The 21108-nt window shown below is 39.3% G+C and overlaps 1 protein-coding gene across 2 annotated transcripts in view; it reads left to right on the forward strand.

Annotated features, from left to right (window-relative positions):
- ALMS1 (ALMS1 centrosome and basal body associated protein) overlaps positions 1-21108 on the forward strand; it is a 74403-nt gene that overhangs the window by 29290 nt on the left and 24005 nt on the right. For both annotated transcript variants that reach the window (XM_074904250.1, XM_074904251.1), the window contains exons 6-11: positions 3116-3275; positions 4933-6489; positions 7269-7399; positions 15304-17035; positions 18161-18286; positions 20057-20227. In XM_074904250.1, the coding sequence (XP_074760351.1) occupies positions 3116-3275; positions 4933-6489; positions 7269-7399; positions 15304-17035; positions 18161-18286; positions 20057-20227 (3877 nt within the window). The remainder of the gene's footprint in view (positions 1-3115; positions 3276-4932; positions 6490-7268; positions 7400-15303; positions 17036-18160; positions 18287-20056; positions 20228-21108) is intronic.

Raw genomic sequence — 21108 nt, forward strand, 5'->3', positions numbered from 1 at the left:
CTTGTAACTCCTTTTTTTTTTTTTTTTTTTTTTTTTTACCTTTTGATTATGAAGAGATCAGAGTACGCTTGGCTGTCATAGGGTGAGTAGGACAGAAGTGCAGAAGGTACCACGGGAACGAGATGCTGGCATGCTTAGAGTTCACTTCCAATATCCCCTCACATTGGGAACCTGTCAGGCAGGAGTTCATCTTCTAGAAATATTAGCAAATGCATCTTTTATGTAAGCTTAAAAAAATCTTAAAGGACCCTTCAGAATAGATTCTAATTTGAACTCTGATTTCAGAGTTAGACCTTTTTTTTTTTTCCCCTCACACTGTTCTTTTAGAATATTTTGGTAAGATCTACATCACTACAGACTAAATTAAATGGTTTTACACTGGTCTGCGCTACTGGTGAATTTCATCCATGATATTAGTTCAGCTTGTCTTAACTACAGAGGTGGAAAAAATAACTTTTAGGTAATATTTAGCATGGGGAAAACAAGCATTGGATTTGGGAAAGGGTTTTTTTTGTGTTCTTTTTTTCCAGGTATAGATGATAGTATCATGGTAACAGAATGCAAGAGAAATGTAAAGATTGGTGCTCTTTTAGCAGAACATTGATAAGCCATTTCTGATCTTCCAGATTCTTTCAAAAGATCAGGTTATAATTATCCAAACATGAGGTTGAGACTCAACTGCTGACTAAGGAAATGCTAGGCTGCAGAAAAGAGAGATGAACTTCACACACCCACGGATCTGCAATAATAGCAAAACCAACACAGAACTCCTTGGCAAATCAAATTGCTTTTTTTTCTATAAATACTGGTTTTGCTTGTTCACTTTGTTCCAGTATCTAAGGCATAAATTCTTGATTCTTTGTATATTGCTCATAAAAGCTGTTCGAAGGCTCTACATACCTTTCCTCCTTTATATCTCATTTGGCTGATGCAGATTTCTTTCTTCCCTTCCCCATTTTAGGATGGTTGGTGAGAATGGAGGGCAGACTGTGGCAGCCATGTTAACTATACTAATAGCTGTTGAGTGTTAGAGAAAATTAAATGCAGATTTATGTTAATGATAAACATGTAATTATCTTCTGAGTAAGTGGCTGTTCCTCTCACAAGATGACTCCTATAATCATTAGATCTTTGGAACTGTGTTTCAGAAGCACTCTTCTCTCAGTTGTCTTTGCAAATACGTGTTGAAACAAATATAAATATTGTAGGGAGGATATCTTAAATGAAATCCGTGAGATGTAAAGGTTGTCTGTTACCTCCTTTTTTTTTTTTTTTAATGGCTATAATTAGGCATGTTCTCCAGCCCTAGTTCTGAGGAATTTTTCTCTCGTAAATCACTGACAAGGTAAAAGAGATTAGGTCACATATATGGCTGTTAATATATAGGTTTATAATAAAATAATAGGAAATAGAGGTGGCTAAGATTGGTAAGGTAATTTATGTCCTTTTGTTGGGTAGTTTAGGACATGCTACAGATGAGTTGAAATTAATTAGCCCCTACAGGTTAAGTTTAATTTTGTTCTTTTTTTTTTTTTTTCACATAATGTCTATATGTAAACTTAGATGCTTTGTGAAAAGGGACAAAGTTACTTTCACAGGAGATCATAAAGAGTCTTTGTTAGGCTCTTACCTCCATGAGACTCCTCCAGCTTTCAAAATATATTAATACAGGGAATGACGCTCTGTGTCTGAACCGACCACCTCCCGGGGTGTTGCACAGAGAGAGTTGGTCTCATCCACATAACATCTTTCTCTAGTATATCGCAGAGTTTTAGGTTTTGAGTATGATTTTTGTTTGGCTTCTCTAAACTAACTGCTTTGTTTAATGTTAATGAAGTTATACTTGGCTAGTGATTTTTTTATAGAGAGATATATATGTGATATATAAATAGTGCTTGTGTGTATTTGTTCTGTAGTTATGGAAAAGGGAAAAAGACATGCATTTTGTGCCATCTTTACTAAGAAGGGGTTATTGCTTTAGCTGCACTAGTAAAACTAAGCCTTGGTTGTATGTAGAATTTGTACTCTTGAGTATCCTACGGTTTATAGACTTAAACCAGTGCAATAGATGGTTTCTAGAAGTGGTTTCATAGCCCAGGAGGTTTTTGAGGTACTGCTGAAATTTGTTCATTGCAGGCTAGGCCACTGAGTAGATGGGCCATTACCTATTAGGCTACTTGTGTTCCTTGGCCAGTATGAGTTCGTTCCCTACAGCAACATCACAAAAGCTGTTTCGTGATGTTTTTTTAACCAGCTCTGATAAAAAGGTTCCCAATTATTTGCCTTGAAGACTAGCCCATAATAAATTTGTTCTAAAGAGTGAGGAATTTTCCTGCTGCCTAGCTGGAATTTCAAATTCTGACAATGTTTTCTGTGCAGCAGTCATTTGGGGAGGAAAAAGATTTTTAAACCAAATATCGGTGTTCTCCTTCCAGCTGGCAAATGTCGTTTTAAACAAGTGAGGTTGAAGTTTACCAGTCTCCTCTGAAGTATCAGACTTGTTGCTCATGCAGTGTACAGAGCATTTGAGTAAAAAGACTATAAGCAGTCGACTCTTGTCACAAGAACAGGATATGTTGCCTCTTCTTTGACCTTTCCCATCGTTTCTGGACCCCATGGAAAGGGCTGTGTGCTGGTTTGGTGGTAGCAGGCTCCTGCCAGTTGCTGTCTTTGGCACGTGATGAAGAAAATGTCAGGAAAGCCCCCGGGAAAAAAAAACCTGTCGGTGAGCGCAAGCACAAGGTATCACCAGCAGAAACGGTTCTTGCAGCTTCTGTCCGAACTGCTGCCAAAACAGAAATGAATGAGGACTAGATTGGAAGATGTGTCAGTTGCTTTGCTGGGCTGCCCGTGAGGTGCCCATTATGTAGGCCTAGTCATACTAGCTAGAAAAAAGGCTTGTCCAAAGACTAGAATAAGCTGGAGATGATGTCTCATATGTGACTGCTTTAGTATTTTGGGCGAACTGTTAGTGCGAGTTGAACACGATGGAGGCTTAAGATGTTTTAAAGCAAGTTGTTTGCATTTAAGATGACACGGAAAATGAATGCGACTTCAGAATCCATTGACATTCTGTGAGAGTGCCATATGTCTTACTTATTTCTTCTCTTGGCAGCTTTATCTTCGCAACCTTGGCATTGATCAGTCACCTGGAACTATACTGATGCCGTTTGTACCCCGAGGACCCATCAGGGAAGTTGAATTTTCCCCTTCAGAGCTTAGAACGCTGAAGGACTCCACTGACACGCTGACGAGGGCCGCTCCGCAGCCACAGGGTATGGGCAAGGAAAACCTTGTGCTTAGAGAGCACAGAACTTCAGACTCACCCGTGAGGTTGTTCTTGGCCTGGTGGTGTCAAGTGTGTTTCTGCTCGTGCAATGCTCTGTTGCGTTCCTATGAGTTGATCTTCTTCCATCTCAAATGTGAAAGGTTTGGCATTGGAAAAGTGAGCCTTAAAAGCCTTCTCTCTGAGGGGTCATGGCTATGTGGTGTGTTCTAGCCAGTGCAGTGGCATTTTATCTTCTTTTTATCTTTATTTTTCTTTTTACAATAGTTCTTAAGAAGGAAATGTGTTGTGTCTGAAGATTAAAGAAATGTTACCAGACTTTCTTTCTGTGAGAGAAATAACGTCTCGGTTTCTCTTTCTTTTTGAGACTTTTTGGTGTGTTCAGTGTGACAAAAAGTCAGACACATTTTTATAACTATGATCAGATCAGTTCATAAATCCATCCATCTCAAAACATTAAAAAAAAGAAAAAAATCAATATGACCTTAACAAGCATTGAGTCATTTCTATATGAAGAACCAAGTGTGCTCAGTTAGGGTTATGATGTTCTTTGGTGGCATGCCCATGCAGAATGTCATTAAAATGTGAAAATGTGCATTGCAACTATGTAAAATATGTATTTTCCTGAGCATATTCTGTTTTGGCATTTGAATCTTGTACCCAGTGGGGAAGAGCAGATCTGAAGTCTCTTCCCAACAAGTACCTGTCTAACCCTTTGAATATCTGTGGCTTCAGGAATCCTGCACTGACCTGTTTTTCTGACCAGAAGTGATTAAATGCATCTCTTCTTACACCTTTTGGGCTTGCTTATTTTCTTTTATTATTTTTTCCTTCTTTAAGCAAGGTGGGAGCCTTGGCAACTGAAACATCTTGGCAATCAATACAGGGGCAGAGCTGTCCTCGGTAGAGAGATTATTCAGCTGAGCTCCTGACTACTTAATGTACCTGAAAATATATCAGAGTTGGGCCATGAAACAAAATTGTGTTTGAAACAAATAAAAATTGCTGTTGGTAGGCCTACCTGGGAGCTGGCTCTTCACTGTTGTGTGTACCTGCCAGCATGGATTTAGGAACAGCATTTGTACTTAAGTTTGGCTGCTTTTTTTTTTTTTTTTTTTTTTTTTTTTTTTTTTTAAGAAACAATTAGGTGTTATATATCCAAATGCTATAAGTGCATCTCGTCTGCTTTTGGACTTTTCTAAGCTGTGGTGAGAAACGAGTGTATCCATAGTGTGTCCTTTGCCTTATTCCAAAAGGATATTTTGGAAATATCCCACAACCCTTCTGTTTCTTGCGGGGATACTTTTATAATCCAAGTGTTCATTTGGACATTCATGCACCACTATGTCCTTTATCTAAGAACATTTATTTCTAGTTTAAGCATTTATTTAAAAGCAAGTTATTTAAGTCAAGATCTGTAGTTTCTTTGATATTCTCTATTTATCCAAAATGGTCTAAGAGATTTCTTTCAGTAGACAATTCTGATGCAAATCTTAGTCTCATTCTGAAAACAGTTTCCTAAATGTTTTCTGATATTTTAATTCTTCCCTTCCTTTACAAGCCCCGTAGTACAAGAAAAAGTAGTCTTTATTGATGCAGCTGTTTTCTGGAGCCCCAAACTTAATGAATCTTCTGTTTCTTTGTAGATAAATTGCTGTCAGCAGTTGAAATTATGCAAACAAGTTTTAACTCCGGCACTTCTTCTCTCAGTATGTCTATACCAATGAATTCAGAAGTTGGCTCTGATATTCTGTCACCCCGTGAACTCTCTCCCCGCTTCTCAAGATCTTTTGGAGACAAACCAGTGAGTCAGTGCAGTATGTCATGCCACCAACTGGAGATCACTGCTCTGCTTTCCCCGCAACGGGCGGCAGAGTGTTCAGCTGTCTCCAAAGGAGCTGAACCAAACCAGCAGCCGCAGACTGTTTCACCTGACTGCCATTCCGACAGAGAGAGTCCCATGCCTGTTGCAAAAAGTCTTCAGGATCTGCTAGCTAAAAATGAGTCAAAAGATGTGAATAGCAGCCCGCAGAGATGGACTGCCAGATCTTTGGCTGGAGTTACAAACGAGGTGGAAGTTGACAGAGGATCACAGACTCCAAGTGTAGGTAGTAAGAGGAATAAGGGTCAAGAAAGTGGTTCTTCGATTGGATCTGGTGCTTTGCAAGAAATACGTAAGCTTTTGGCAGAGGCAGACGATATATCTGGCAGGTGGCGTGTCCTTTCCACTGCCTCTTCTAGTGAAACTGGTGAGTCTTCCCCAGCGCTGATTAGTAAGGAGGATGGCACCAAAGATTCCAGGTTAGTGAAGGACAGAGTCCCTCAGTTTCAGAAGACACCGTCATGGGATGAGACTACAACCAGAAGAAGTATGCAAGAGGAGGGGTTGGTAATAAAGCCTCTGAGTTATAACACATGCAATTTAAGATGGGAAAATTCTTTTGATATTAATTTGCACAATAGTGAAGAGATGATGAAGGAAATGACCAAAGAGTTTAGGACAGGTAAATCTGTAGGAAGGTCTGAGCCAGAAGGCTGTAGTAGTGTAACCACAGACAGAAATCAACCTGGTTTTGTGGGTCTTGAACAAAATGATGCAAGTAGTGAAGTCAGCACTGGAAGAACCTCAGAGTTGGAGAATCCTTCTTCCTCAGAGCCTCTAGGCAGGGTGACCGATGTCACAGGAGGCTTCCAGAGCATGTCTAGAGCTAGTGTAGCCAGAAGCAAAGCAGGAGGCATGCGAGGGAGCGAGGATAGTAGCAGTGGGGATTCAATAGCTGCCTGTGTCAGAACCCTTCTGGGGAATCCTTCCTCAGAGCCTCTAGGAAATGTTGATGTCGCAGGAGACTTCCAGAGCATGTTGTCTAAGGGCACTGCAGCCAGAGGCAAAGTAGGAGGGATGCGAGAGAGCGATGATAGTAGCAGTGGGGATTCACTAGCTGCCCGTGTCAAAAACCTCCTGAGGAATCCTTCTTCCTCAGAGGCTTTAGGCAGTGCCACAGATGTTTCAGGAGGCTTCCAGAGCATGTTGTCTAAGGGCACTGCAGCCAGAAGCAAGGCAGGAGGGATGCGAGAGAGCGATGACAGTAGCAGTGGGGATTCACTAGCTGCCCGTGTCAAAAACCTCCTGAGAAATGGATCACCTGTCGCACACACAACACAAATGCTGAAGAGCGCAGATGAAGAGGAGAGGAAAGCACGAGGTAATGAAGCATCCCAGTTGGGTTTTATCAAGTGATGTGTTAGAATGGCAAATCTTTAGGTGTATGTTTAAGGGATTACTTTGAAATGAAGGGGTATGGATGTATGAGCACCTCTGAGGTCATCTGAGTCCGCTCCCCTGATTTTAAAAGGGTTTATATTAATGTATTAACGATAAGCTTTAACAGGGCAAGGCTTAAATGTTCAAAGTTTTTTAGGCATCTTATGTAGTATGATAGAATGATTTCAGTTTGAATACCTTCTTCTGCCTAACATTGGCACGAGGAAGTTATGTCCACATAGCTGTTAAGCATGTGCTAGGGATTAGGGACTGTGTGAGAGAGTGTTGACTTGAGTCTGAGACTGTAAAGCTGACAGAACCGGGCAGTGGGTCTTGGATCCATCTTTCCAAAGGAACGTTCCAAAGGATGAAGGTGGCTGGTAAGATATAAATGTATTTTTCACTCCAAGCAAAACAATGTATGTCACTGAAGAATACAGATTGTTGAAAACTATGGAAAAAATGCAGCCAGTTTTTGTTGTTGACAAAACAATACTATAAATTTAATAGAAACTGTTCTGTAAAATACCTGTTGAATTTATAGAGCTGGCCATTTTTAAATGTCTGTCAGCTCTGGTATTTGATAGTGGTCTTTGTTCCCTCAGTCACAGTAGCTAGAAATGCATAGTAAAGTTTTGATTATAAGTTATAAAACTGTTATCATACATGATGTGAGAAAATGGAAATGGAACTACTTTCTGGTTTATGTTCTTTGTGTAGCATGGGTGAAGCTCAAACTGGCCAGCCAATCTCAGGGATCTGTGTCAGACTCGAGTGAAGAGGACCAACAAAGACTAGAGGGAATAAAGGCAGAGCTGCTTCTGAGTGCCAAGAAATCTGCACTAGCCAAGGTACAAAACAGACAAACCACTTGCTCTGGAGAAAATTTTTGAAGTGGGAGATAAATGCTACTGTCTTGCTTGTGATCTTAAAAGGATGAATTCTATTCCTGCAATAATTTTGAAGATTGGTAGCTAGACAGGGAGAGGGGGGGGATGCAAATTAATGAGAGCTGCTTGTTTCAGCTTACTCAGTTCCTACACATGTTTTAGGACCAGCCATGGCACAGGCTCTCGTGGTTTCGTGGTTTTTTTGTTTGGGTGGTGTGTTTTGTTTTTTTTTTTTTCTCCTCAGGCTGTAGTTAGGTCTCTTGGGCGAAGGGGGAGTGGTTTGGGGTGCAGGGGGTGGCACACAACTGAAGATATTCTGATGGAAGGTATGAAGGACAGAGATGTGGTTAGTGATGACGTGATGGGAGAACTGGTGTTACTATGGAGAGAAAGTGCACACAGCTCATGATTCTTAATTGGCTTAATGAGTTCTGCTTTTCACAAAGTATTTATGCATGTGCTGATTGTGCCTTGTAAACGCCTTCTGTGTAATTTACAAGGCAATATCATCTAGATAATAGCAGTATTTGTTGTGTTACTTCCAATGTGTTCTGAAATGTTTACAAAGGAGTGTGATTATTTATTTTTTCAAGGGTGTTTCAGGGAAGGAGGGAGTAAATTGTTCCTCCTTTGTGTTGTCTGTATTTGAGTTCGAAGAAGAGTCATCTTAGGAAAGAAACTCCTTAATGGTAAGGATGATGAGAGGAAGATTATAGAGTGTTAGTCATAATATGTTTTTAAGAAGAGCTGGGGTAAGTATCTATAAAGAATAAGTGTAGTTAATGCTGATTTGGGGCAGGGATATGGACTAGATGAGCTTTCAGACTCTTACAGCTCTATTTTTCTGTGAAAACTTGACACTGAATTGTTGTCATGTGTTGCATATCTCCTTTGAAACACTTCTAGTTCATTTATTATATAATATATCTGGATTGGAATTTGTCTAAGTAGGAGCATATTACCTTCAATTTGACTTTAAATATCCATTTTCAGCATTCATCTGATGTCCAGTCTAATTGTGTCATGAATTCTAGGGGCTGTCTGTGTGTCCCAAGATAGGGCACAATTCATAGAGAGTATTTTGATTAAAAGAACAGGCTGGAAAAATGTGGAGATGCTTATATACCATGAGTTGGTGGAATGGAGACTGGGTAATTAAGCAGAGCTAAAGGTTGGGGCAGTTTCTGAGGAGAATGTAGAAAACTTGCATTTGAAAAGACAATCTGTCCTTAATCAGGTGTTTCCGAAAAATGTCCTTAGCTTTAGCAATATCTTCCTTTTTTTTTCTTTTTTTTCTTTTTTTTTTTTTTTTGTATAGACTGCCTGCCTCCCAGGAAAAGCAGTAGGGTTTTGTTTGTTTGTTTATTTAAAAAACCTTGCATCATCAAGAATGAAAAATAGTTTTTCAAGAGTAGTCTGTGTTTGTGTTATAGTTTCTTAGGCATGAACAGTGTTGGTAATACAGATATTAGCTTCCAAAAACCATCAGACTAACTTTTTAGTTATTCAGGTATTGATGTAATCTTTGAGTGGGGACCCTGAAAAAAAAAATATTTAATTTTATTAATTTTTAGAAATGCAGAAAATTCTTAAAAAAGAGAAAGAAAACACAAATTTTTTCTTCAGTCTACTCAATGAAAAACTAGAGGCCCTGAAGCTTTTTTTTCCCCCAACTTTTAGATTTTTTTTTTTTGTAGATCACAGCTTTGTCCCTAACACTGACTTGTTACAGACTGGAGCCAAGTATTCTACCTCTATCTGATTCAGTGTCAGCTATGAATTGTTTTATCCCAATTTAGAATAAGAAAAAATTAATCATAATTTTGCAAACCATGATTCCAAGAAATTGCTTTAGGTCAACCACAGCATTTTCTCCTTTGATCTTGATAATATTTTACTCTGATGGCTTTGGTTTCAGACAAAAAATGGCTTTGAGTTTGCAGAATGAAGGTGGCTGGTAAGATATAAATGTATTTTTCACTCCAAGCAAAACAACGTGTCACTGAAAAAATACAGATTGTTGAAAACTGTGTAACTGAAAAAAATGCAGTCAGTTTTGTTGCTGACAAAATAATGTACTATAAATTTAATAGAAACTGTTCTGTAAAATACCTGTTGAATTTATAGAGCTGGCCATGTGCTGACTTAGAACAGAACAAAGATTATGAAAAGATATTTTCCTTCTACTAAGCTTTAAAGACTGAGAAAGACAAACTGTTCCTAGCACTCAAGCAAACAATTCTTTCGTCAGACCATCATCTTTATTTAGTGCTTCTGCTGCAGGCTTATGATGAGTGTTCTTTCTGGAAAGTTTAGACTCTGCCTCTTGTTTTTATAGGTGTCAACTCAAGAAATATAATGTACCACTGTGATATTTTATTGTTTCCAACAGGAAGCATGTGAAGCTTGTCTATATAAAAAAAAAAAGAAAATGCAACAAAGGAGCAGGACAGCTTGGGAGAGTTCTTCTCAGTGATCTTTTAATTCTAAAGATTGTTCCGTCTTTTGAGATAGTCAAGTATCTGTTTGATAGCTGTTTGTCACTGGTGATGTGTTAACAGACGCGCTAAGAAAGAAGCATCATAATGATTTCTCAAGTTTTAGCTGAGCAGAGTGTTTAAGGAGGTGATTGGGACATATGCGCATAAATGGGCTCCAAACTTGTACTCAAGCGCTCAGCTAAATAGTGGCCCAAAATCGAGAACATTCAGTGTGAAAATTTAATTTTGAAGATGTATCTCTAATAGCAAACAATGCTGATGAGTGTAACTCAGTTGTATCTTCCTTGCTTTCTCTTTAGTAAGATGGACAAACCTTGAGTAGCGAATCTGTTCTCTGTACACTTCATCTGTGGAGTCTTTCTGTTGATTTATTGCTCTTCCCTTACACAAGGAGAGAAATACGCAGTTTTGCTTTTCTTATAAACACTAAAGTCTGACAGAAATGCTTAGGAATAAATGGCAAACATGTAAGTCTTGACATAGAGGGTTTCTTTCTAAATTTCATACTGATTCCATTTCATACTGACTCTTCCTAAAGGTCTTAATTGGCCAGTCATGGAAAGAGAAAGCACCATGCCTTGACCTTGCTTAGGACAAAAAGGAGACGAAGGCTGTGGATTTATTAACTGCAAATATTTTGTAAATGGGCAAAAGAAAAGTCAAATCTCAGACTGTCCAGAGATGGGTCTTGTGAAACTTATGATAAATTGATGGCACTCTCCTATAAACCTGTTTGTGACGAAGAGAGGCAAAGAGTTGCCAAGACATTCCTATAGATACATTACTGCTTGATGAATAATTCCTACATCTGTGGCCATGCTGGTGTGGCTGCAGAGATCTGGTTTTTGCTGGAGGAGGTAAATGGGCAGTAGGGTACTTACTCTTTTGATAGGCTTGAGGAGTTTAACTCTAGGGTGGGTGATGCTCTTCAGTCACAAAGAGCTATAAGCAACGTGAAGTCTGGGATTTTTAGGAAAAGCATATGAAAGGTCAATCATAGTTTCCAGAGATCAGCCCTGTTAACTGTTCTTCCACTGAAATCATTGGAGTCTTTCCAGATAGATTTTCAAGAATAACAGGGAAAAGCCAAAGACTTGTAGGTCGTCTTCTATTCCAGGAACATTGTCTTTCAAATTTAACCTTCTTCTTGTGCATGTGCATTTGATTTGGCCCCCCAGTTGAGATTGAGGGGTTTTGAGTTGCTGTTAGATGTAAGTACAGGTTCAGCGTATTAAACCTAAGAATTTTCCTTGAATTGAGGACCTTATTACCCCACCCTGTATTTTTATGGGTGCCAAATAGCTCCCTCTTGACTTGCCTAAGAGCGTTCCCCCTTTGTATACAGTATTCTTCCACTATATGCTGTATTTTTCCACTCCTTGTACTTTCTCACTTTTTCAGGAAGTTCACTGAGTTGTAGCTATAAATTTGCACTGCAATCTCTTGTGGATCATATGCCATACAGATCTTTTTTGGAAAGATGACACATAACAAGCACAATAAAACATGTGAAAGGCTTGGGAAGATGAGTTTATAGCAACTTCTGTGCTTGCTTTCAGTAGTAGGAGTTGCTGTGTATTACTTCAGGCCGTTGAACTGGGATGTGGTTTAAGGAAGAGATCTCTCACCTCTACTCTGGCACAGGGCTACTCTGTGTCCTTGCATTCTTCTACAGTCCCTTGTTGTCCCTCTTGGCTATAGGAAATACAGGAAGCCAGATAAACTAGTTTAGTTGCCTTAGAATAGATAAGGCCACTGAAAAGTACAGTTTTAGAATAATAATCCAGGGCTTTCTAAAATAGTTTACTGCTAATGACATCTGGGATGTAGAAAGGAAGGAAAATCTGTTGTGGAATACTTGTTTATGCTTTGTATAAACTGACACCAAAAATGTTTTCTGACTGATTTCCAAATTCCGACTAGGGTGTAATCATCCAGGGACCTGTGTTGCATTTTATTAATGAAATATACTCTGCTGTTTCCACAGTTGTTCCAATCAGTAGGAAAAAATAAAAATAGCCTCGATTTTTTTTCTTTTTATTTGAGTAAGCTTATCTGGCCCATCTCCATGGCAGAATACTTATCTCAGGTTTGCTCTCTGCACCTCAATGGGAGCATTGTAATTTTTAATGACACTTAAATTAAGGAAGTGCAGATTCTGATAAATTAATAAAATGATGATGACGCTTAAGAAATTTTTTCTAAAGAAGGCTGGTGGCCTGTAGTTGATAGATTAGCTCAGATGATTTGGGTGTAAGGTTTGATGAAATTATTTGTCTTTTGTCTTGTCCATTGCCAGTGTTCACTAACCATGGTACTGCCTCTGACGCTAAACTGACCCATCGAAAAGAATCGGGGTGAAATAATGTAAGAGGGAGCTGCTTTCTAGCATGTTGTGTGAAGTGTGGTGTGGGATTTTGTGTCAGGAATGGGACTGACTCTGTGATACCTGTTTTAGTGAGTGTCTAAGTGAGGGGAATCTCAGTGTGTAATGTCTCTAGAATGGGTACAGCTACTTCCAAAGGTTAGTGTTTGAGTAGTTCTGTTGTTGCCCCTCGTTGGAGCTGCATTGTTAACGGATCAGGTGAGTAGTTGCCTTAATTTGCTTCAGGGCAAAAGCTGTTGCAGTTTTTTGATCAACACCGACAGTAATAAATTACTGTGAGTGGTACCATAAGGTTTTCCCAGCTGGGCTTCCAAGGCTTTCTCTTTCTGCTCTTAGAGTATGCACGCATCTGGCAGTGTGATGTTTTATTCACTTGTTAGTAGTGTGATCTTTGATCTAGAGGTATTTGCGTTTCTTTTCTTCCAAACTACCTTCTCCTTACACCAGTCAGGTAAGTTGCTGCGAAGATCAGCTATCAGCATTTGGGAGTTTCTGCTGTAATGAGAGAAGTCTTGGAGGCAAAGGTCCCATCCATCCCTGCCTCGTGATCGCTCCACGACATAGGGAATGAGGGTGGTGAGAGAGAAGATCATGTTTTGTTTATCTCCCTTGTTGATCTCGGTAAATCTCTGCAGGCAATGAATGTGCCTTGTTAGTATCTGCTGTTTCTAATGAGCTGAAAGAAAAGTCTGGAATATCTAAATTTCCTCGAGTGTTTAGACACATTTATTTCTACGTTGCTTGGCAGGTGACTGGAGCCATTTGCCGATCCCTCTTTATTTTTATCTCTGTATGGTATATTTAGTGCCTCGTCTGCAAAAGGTGTGTTGAGAAAAATCAGGTTCTGTTTTGAGATGCCAGGAGAAGGTGTAGGTTCCTTAGCGCTGTAGCCCTGGGAATTTTCCAGTTAGCTGCAGTGTCAGTAATTTGCCTCATTAAGAGGCAGCTGAAAGGTAACACCATCTGATGAGTATGCTCAGAGTGTAGGGTGTGGATTTTTTTCTGTCTGATTCTGCTGAGGGGCTATAGCGTATGTTGCTTTAATTTTTATTTACCTGGTATGATAAATTGCTGTTGATTGTTGCTGTTGGGAGGTTTTTTTGATGGTGGAATGGGGTGAAGGAGAAGATGAAGCAATGGGGACTGGAGAACACGCTGAAAATTAGAATGGTTAGTAAAATCGGGCGAAGAAACTGGGATAGAAGTTAGTACTGAAGTAAATCATTAGTTTCAGTTTCCTAAATGACCACAGGCAGGTAATTTAAGACACTGTATTTTATACTGTTGTGTATAATACGGGCCAGAGATGCCTGAATACATGTAGCAGAGCCCTAAATATAGTGGCTCTGATATTGGGGAGTGGTACAGATGTGGGGCAATTTGCGTGGTCAAAGATGGAAATGTCACTTGTCTTTGCTCATATTTTTTAAAATGACAGTGAACTTCCTTGGTTTTGGTGGGATTAGGGTTTTATCTGTTGTGAGAAATACCTTCTCTTTTTTGCAGTATTGTCATCAGCTTTCACATCAAAAAAAACAGTATTTGGGGCAAACATACCTGTTTTGATGGGAGAATGAAAATGATCTGCACCTGAGAATTGGAAAGTTTTTACAAATTATCATTTACCTTGAAGAGCAAATCAAAGCTCTGATTATTTTCAGTCATTTTTAATTATTGTCATCAGTGGGTGGTGACCGTAAAGATAAAAAGATTTATTACAGCTCTTGTCTGAGAGAGAAATTGGCAGATTTGTTTTAGGGGAAAAAGGAAGAGCAATTATGGAAAATTAAAGCTTTTCTAATTAAATATTTTCTTATGCTTTGTAAAGGACAGCTTTTCTTCCCACTTGTTTCTGTGTAACCGAGTTCCTTTCATTTTAGTTCTGCTTCATAAACGCTAGAGTCAAACAACTCAAGTGCAAGGGAAACCCTTTTATATCAAGTTCTGTTTCATATAGTGATAGTTATGGCATAGCAAAATGTCAGATGCAGAATTATCCCTGTAACTCTAAAATGTCACGTAATGTAGTGCTTTGATAGTGTGGAGTTTGTTTGGATTCTGGCACAAACCAGAAGAGGTTTAGTGTGTGTCTGCTCCCCGATTTGGCAACCTCCAAGAAAACGTTAACGTTGCATACTTCGTTAAGGTTTGACCACATATAACTGGAAGTAAATGTGGGTTTCTGTGTTGTTTTGTTTTTCCATGGAGCTACGAAGGGACACCTTTCATCAGTCATTTACAGATCACAAGTAGTTAAGTTGTATACACGATCACCATCCTTGGAGATTTTTGATGGGACAAGGCCCTGAGCAGCCTGTTCTGATGTTGAGGTTAGTCCTACTTTGAGCTAGACTAGAGCTCAGACTAGAGACTTCCAAAGGTCTCTTCCAACCAAAGTGTTTCTGTGATTTTGAGGAGCTAATTGGCTATCTTTTTAATTAATAAGATTATCAGTGAAATTACAAAGCTTTAGCAGAGTGTCTTTGTCTCTTCCTGAATCCCTTTGAACTTAGATTGTGAATAAATAGTCATTGAAAAGATAGTAATTTTTCTCAGTATATTATGAACTGGGTTTACGATAAATGTCCAACTCTCTATGAAGCCAACTGATAGAAAGGAAGAAAGTTTTGGGGTTTTTCTCTTGTTTTCCAGTGAGTGGAGCGATGGTGAGAGGTATTTACGACTTAGTCTAAGTAACAGAGTTACAACTTGATAGTTCACAAAACTAAATAGTTCTATTACAGATGTCACTGCTGCTGTTGGTTATAGCATCAAAACCATGTCAACTAATTTACTGGCACTTAAAATATGACAAATTTTTAATTAGTTCTATTAACAGATGAGTTCAGAGAGAGCATATGCTCATTCCTGATGACAGACTCTTGATTATTGACACTAGTCTGAATTCTGCAATCCACATTTTGTCGGGGGCAGGAAGTTGTCCACATAACCTATGTGAATTCTTCTCTGTTTTTCAGGATCCACGAGTATGTGTTTTGGAAGCTGCTTCTGAGTATAGCCATAATCAGGAACAGGACATAGACTATTTCCAAGCTCCAAGTGACAAAAGATTTGACAAAACTTTGACAAAAGCCATCAGGACTGAGGAGACTGTAGAGTCAAGCTTACAACAAGCCGTGCCATTACGTCGAGCTGATTCTTCTGATTGTTGCCTGCTGGAGGATACGCAGTTTAAAACTTCAAGCACCGTTCAAACACCAATGCATCGAACAGTTACAACTAGTCATTCTGATCCTGTTGTTGAACTTCACCCCCCATCGCAGAAGGAGTGGAATTCATGCACAATCATGTCTGCAGCTGCTTCAGATGTTCAAACAGATGTCCATTTACCAGGTCAGAAGAAGCTGTCTCTGGAAGAGTGTTCTGAAGATATGGCAAAGCAAATTACTTCTATCACCTTTTCGTCTCGGAGACGTTTGACTTCCATGGCACTCGGCTGTAGTCTTGCTAGAGATGGCCTTGATGGGATAATGCCTTTGGAGGTTGACTCTGCTAGCCCTGAGGAACAGAGCCATAGCAAACAACACTGGGGAGGATCTAAGACCTGTCCTCCTTCAAGTCCAATGCTTGCTGGCTCAGTGTCTAAAGAGATTGGTTTTTCTGCTGAGAAAGACAGGTTTCATCATGTCTTTGCTGACAGTAACAGAGTTGGAGCTTATCGAGAAACAGACTGTTCATTAGATCAGGATTCTGTAAGCATCCATGCTGATAAAAGACAGACCCTTAGTGCAAAAAATTCTGATGTTCTGCCTCAAGATGTAACTGAATTGGGCAGGCATCGTGCCAGACTGGTGGGGCTTGACTGTGATACAAGATCCAGTCAAGAAATTAATAGATTTAATGAACCCCATTCTATAAGCTCTGACCAGCAGGAGAAAAGAAGCCCGGCTGGTCACAGCCAATTGTATGGAAGCTTAGAAGGTTCAGGTCCAGCCAGCCAAACTGATTTGCTGAAGGACCGCATTAAGCTGTTGGCAGAAGAGGAGAAAAGTCCTTCTGATGAAGTACCTCTTATTCAGAAAGAGGCTGCGAGAGAGCAAATCGGTACGTCTCATCATTCGTCTACAGATGAGATTTTATCCACCACGTCTGTATCTCGTTCATCACCAACGAAGAAAGTACTGTCTTGTGTCCATATAACCCTCTCCTCAAAGTGTAACAACTCAGAGCTGCACAGTGACGTGAATACTGAAAATGAAATGAGATCGGGGGATAAACCCGAAGTTAATGCTCAACCAGTGTCTTTAAATATTCCAGAAACTTTAGTAGAAGCTGTTTCTAAATTACCAGCTGCTAACCTTATTCCAGAAGATCAAAGATCTTTATCTTTCCCAATGCCCGTGTCTTCAGCAGATCCCTGCCTGGTGCTTTCCTCTGTTACAAGCACAGCAGGGCAGGAGCAGTCTCTGCAAACTGCTGAGAGACCACAAGCTCAGGGTTCAGGAGGGTGTAATCTGAAGAATATCTTCAACTCTGTAGTTCCTGCAAAAACTGGGAAAAGTACTTCTGATGCTGCCACTCAGATAACAACAGAAAGTCCTGAAAAAACAACCTTCTCAGCAGAAATTTATGTTAATTCACAAGACGACGGAAATGCTGTCCACCAGTCATCTCTCCAGAAAGCACATGAACTTCCCAACAATGCAACTTTATCTCTTAACAAGATTTCCCCTTTCCCAAGGCAGGGTGGTGAGCAAATTAGCATTTTATATGTATGTGTAGACTTTCATCTGTTCAAGTTTGAGATATTTATAGGTATTAAAAACCAAAACCAAACCCAGCATTTTTGCGGAAGTAACATTTTTGAGATAATGTTGATATTTAAAGTTGCTTGTATGGGAAAAAACCCAACCCTTAAACTTGGCCTTTGCGGTCCTGCGGGTAGGGAATTGTATCAGTACAGTTGTGATTCAGGAACGGAATTTGTTGTGTTCAAGTCTGGTTCAAGAAAATTTTCTGACACCTGTTTCTAGATAATTTGAATTGGTTCGCTGCTTAGAGTTTATCAAGAGATATATCTGATTACTGGTTTACTCTAGCCAAGGTAGTACAAAATCTAAGGAAAATATGCATGTGCTATTTTCAGTAGAATTAAAATAGAAAAATGTGCAGGGCTTTTAAAATCTGTTGGCAGAAGAATGTGGATGTTGCACAGTGTTTTCCCACAGTGGTGTTTTATACTAATGTGTGTAGACTTGGATAGTTTTCATGATTTTTTTTTTTTCTGGGCTCCAGGCTTTGTATCTCTATTCGCAAGGTGTTTAAAATAGTATGAGTTGAGAGAGCAGATTCTTGCAATATATCAAGAGCGCAAAAAATATTTCAGCTATCTGATCATCTCTGCTCTTTGCTATTAGAAGTCAGCTAATGTTCTGGTCCAAACGTTTACTGGAATTCTGTTACGACAGCACACTGTTTTTATTGACTTGAGAGACAGATATCCATGCTCATTTAAAATTATTTCGTTAAGCATGGATCAAGTGGGAGCTATGTGGATTATGTGAATGGTTTTGGTTTTTTTTTTAAGTCAGTGTTTGTCACCCTAGTCAGAAATTTAATAGTGAATAGGTAAGTAAGCTGTTTCTTGTAGCTAAGCAACAGTCAACCTTCCGAGCATTGGGCGGGTATTAAATAATAAATTAAATAATTAATAATGGTAATTTATTTTCCTAAAGAATAGGATATTTCTCTAGATTTACTGCAGTGAACATCTTCAGCACTCTCCTTGGGTCCTGATTTGTTGCTTTTATCTTCGGTTGCCTTAAAGGATTAAAGCCTGACTTCTGCTAATTGCTTTGCCTTCCTTCCCCACAGATCAGCCCTTACTGCTGCCCTATAAACCTTCTGGAAGTACTGGGATGTATTATGTTCCTTATCTAAAGACAAAATCCATAATTTCTCGAGATGGGTCAGAAACCAATGTTGAGAGCTCTCACTCAGGTACTTATTTATCTTAGGTCTTCCATGAACTACAAGTATCACTTTGCATTTGGATCAAAATATATCAAAATATAATTTTGTATGCAGAATTGTCTCGGTTGAGCTCAGAACTCTTCCGTCCTACCGGTTTAGAGTAAGTGCATTGATTTTAATAGAAATATGTCTTTGTTCATGTTCACACCACTTTACAACGCAAAGATGTGTTAAGTCCTGACTGAAGGCTATGGTTTCAATTTCTTTGATGAAAGGGATGTTAGCGCTCCGTTCTGGCCGTGAAAAGAAACAAGGCTCAGTGTTTTACAGCTTGATAATTCTTTACTTTCCTGTGGGAATTACTATTCAGTTTGGTCTCTTTCCTATTTCTGCCAGTTCTCCTCCTTTTGAGTTCCCTTATTTATGTACATTCTCCCCTTTTTTTATTAATTTGTTATGCGTGCATTCTGAAATATCTGCATAACACAGCATGCATTTCAGATAATACCTTTCTCAGTACTGAATTTCTTTCCATGTTAGGGGATTCCAGTGTAGAAAGCCTTTCTATAAACAATGTAATTCATAACTGTGGTTTAAAATACATATTCGCCTCTTCCCCACATCCTCTCATCTCCCAGTAAAAAACACTTCCCATTCACTAGGGGAAAGGGTGCTCTGTGATTCATCAACTTCTTTTGCTTTGCCTGCTGTTATTTTTCAGTTCTCTTCTATACATAACGAACACATCACTTAAGCATTATAGGTCTTATTTGCAGGTTGTTTTCAGTCAGATCTTTCTGACATCCAAAGTTATTTGTAGACAAAACTACTATTAACAGAGGTGTCCAGTTCCTGACAGATGTGCCCCAGGGGAGTAGGTTGCCACAACAGTGGCCATAAATGCACAGGTTAGTCATTATAGTCACAAATTGTTCTTGTAATTGTTTCTGTGTCTCTGCTCATTATCTTTTTCCAGTCTGTCTGTTGTGATATGGTCAAAATGAGAGAAACAAATGTGATGCGAGTCTGTTGTTTTGCAGAAACTTATGATGCTAGATATAAAAATTCAATATGCATATGAGGCAGTGCAAGGTTCTAGAAAATATGTAGCAGAATTGAAAACTAAATTTTGTTTTCTAAACTCCCTGCTGCAGCTGGGATTCTTAGCTCATGAGCAGTAGCTAAAGGAAACGGAGCTGAGCGAGTCCGCTGAATGTAACCAGGTGGTGTTGACAGGGATGATAAATCAGTTAAGGGCCATTTCAGGTTTCTAACATTAGGAGGCAGCGATATGATAGTAGGAGAGCTCTGCTGTTGACTTGAATTCTTCTGTAGAGGTTATACAGACCTACTCTAGTCTTCCAGTTTTTCTCCATTGCTATTCTGAGCTCGGAAAATAGATATCTACATCAGTCAGTGAAATGTCTGGAATTTTAATGTGAGCAAGAGGGAGTCTGGACATTCCAAGTCCTGTGTCTGGCTTCCTAGCAGACTTGTCTAACGCTCATTTTCTTGTCTTCATCTTTGCTCATTAGTGGAATAGATAAATTCTATCTACCTCTCAGAGAAGAACCTTGTCACCAAAGATCATGGAAAACAATGTGGTGCAATACCTACTGCTGCTGTTATTCACTAGAACTGCTCACTAGGAATCATGATTGTTGGTTGGTTGAATATACTGGCACCACTACTTGGATAATAGGTTTGCTTTCAGACGTTGTCTTTGTTGTGAAATCTCTGTATCTATTTTTCCTGCTTCCTCTTTCTACTCATAGTTATTGCTTTCTTTCTCTGCAGAGTCAAATGATGCTCTTCCTCCAAGGTTTCCAGCAAACATGCTTGGTTTAAGGGATGATAATCCTCCAGACAGTACAGCTATCAAGTGTAAAGAAGGAATCTACACGAAGAGGGCCAAGCCCAAGCTAGCCTGGGCTGAGGAGCAAATGATACCACTGGAAGCTTCCTCAGGTAGTTAAAGTGTGTTCAATTTTACATGTGATTTCATACACGTAAAACAAAGCAGAGCAAAAGAATTGCATTTGAGGTTCCAAGATTTCTGGTCTCATGATATTGCTGATAGTCTTCCTGAAGATGCTGAATTTGACTCACTTTTCTCTTCTTTATCTTTCTGCTTCTCCCTGACCGCTCAAATACTTGGACATTAGTATTTCCTAGCATTCCAGTGGCTCCAATGCTTATCAGAGCTTTTGTAAGATCTTTTGGGTTTTGGTGGGGTTTTATTTGGGTTTTGTGTTGGGGTTTTTTTTTTAAGGCACTCTTAAGTTTTGAAGTGCAAAGTCTTCTTTAAGTGTAGAAAGGATGGCGGTGTAGAAAACGACAGAAATGCCTTGGTAAATAAAAACAGTTGGGATGGTTCTGTATATTGGGTTGGGGTTGTGTTCCTGCCCACAAATACACCGCTGTCTTGTGATGTGGTGGAAAGTATCTCTGTAATGTTGGTATTTAAGTGAATTTTAATTTGATTTAACTGATGTCTCTTTGTTCTTCCCCTCCATTAACGTTGCTGGGTGGTACTCCTGAGGGATGAAGGTCAGAGTTTACCATGACAGTAGCTTACTTTAAGGCTTTATTTGTTGAGAATGCTGACAAAATGAAATGATGCTGTGCTAACTGATGATTTTGACACTGTATCTCATGACAGTGGCAAAAATTAGTCCTGACGGCCACTCCTTTTGTACAAAACCTCATTCTGTGATTTTGAGTGGCTGATATACTTCCTCAAGTCTGCGTAGGGATGAGGATTTTTGTTGTGTTTGAGAATCGCATCTTGTTCCTGTTCAGAAGTAAATAGAAAATTGCTGCGTGTTTGCTGTCTCTCCTAAATGCAG

Source organism: Athene noctua, chromosome 4 (genome assembly GCF_965140245.1).
Source record: "Athene noctua chromosome 4, bAthNoc1.hap1.1, whole genome shotgun sequence".
Lineage (NCBI taxonomy): Eukaryota > Metazoa > Chordata > Aves > Strigiformes > Strigidae > Athene > Athene noctua.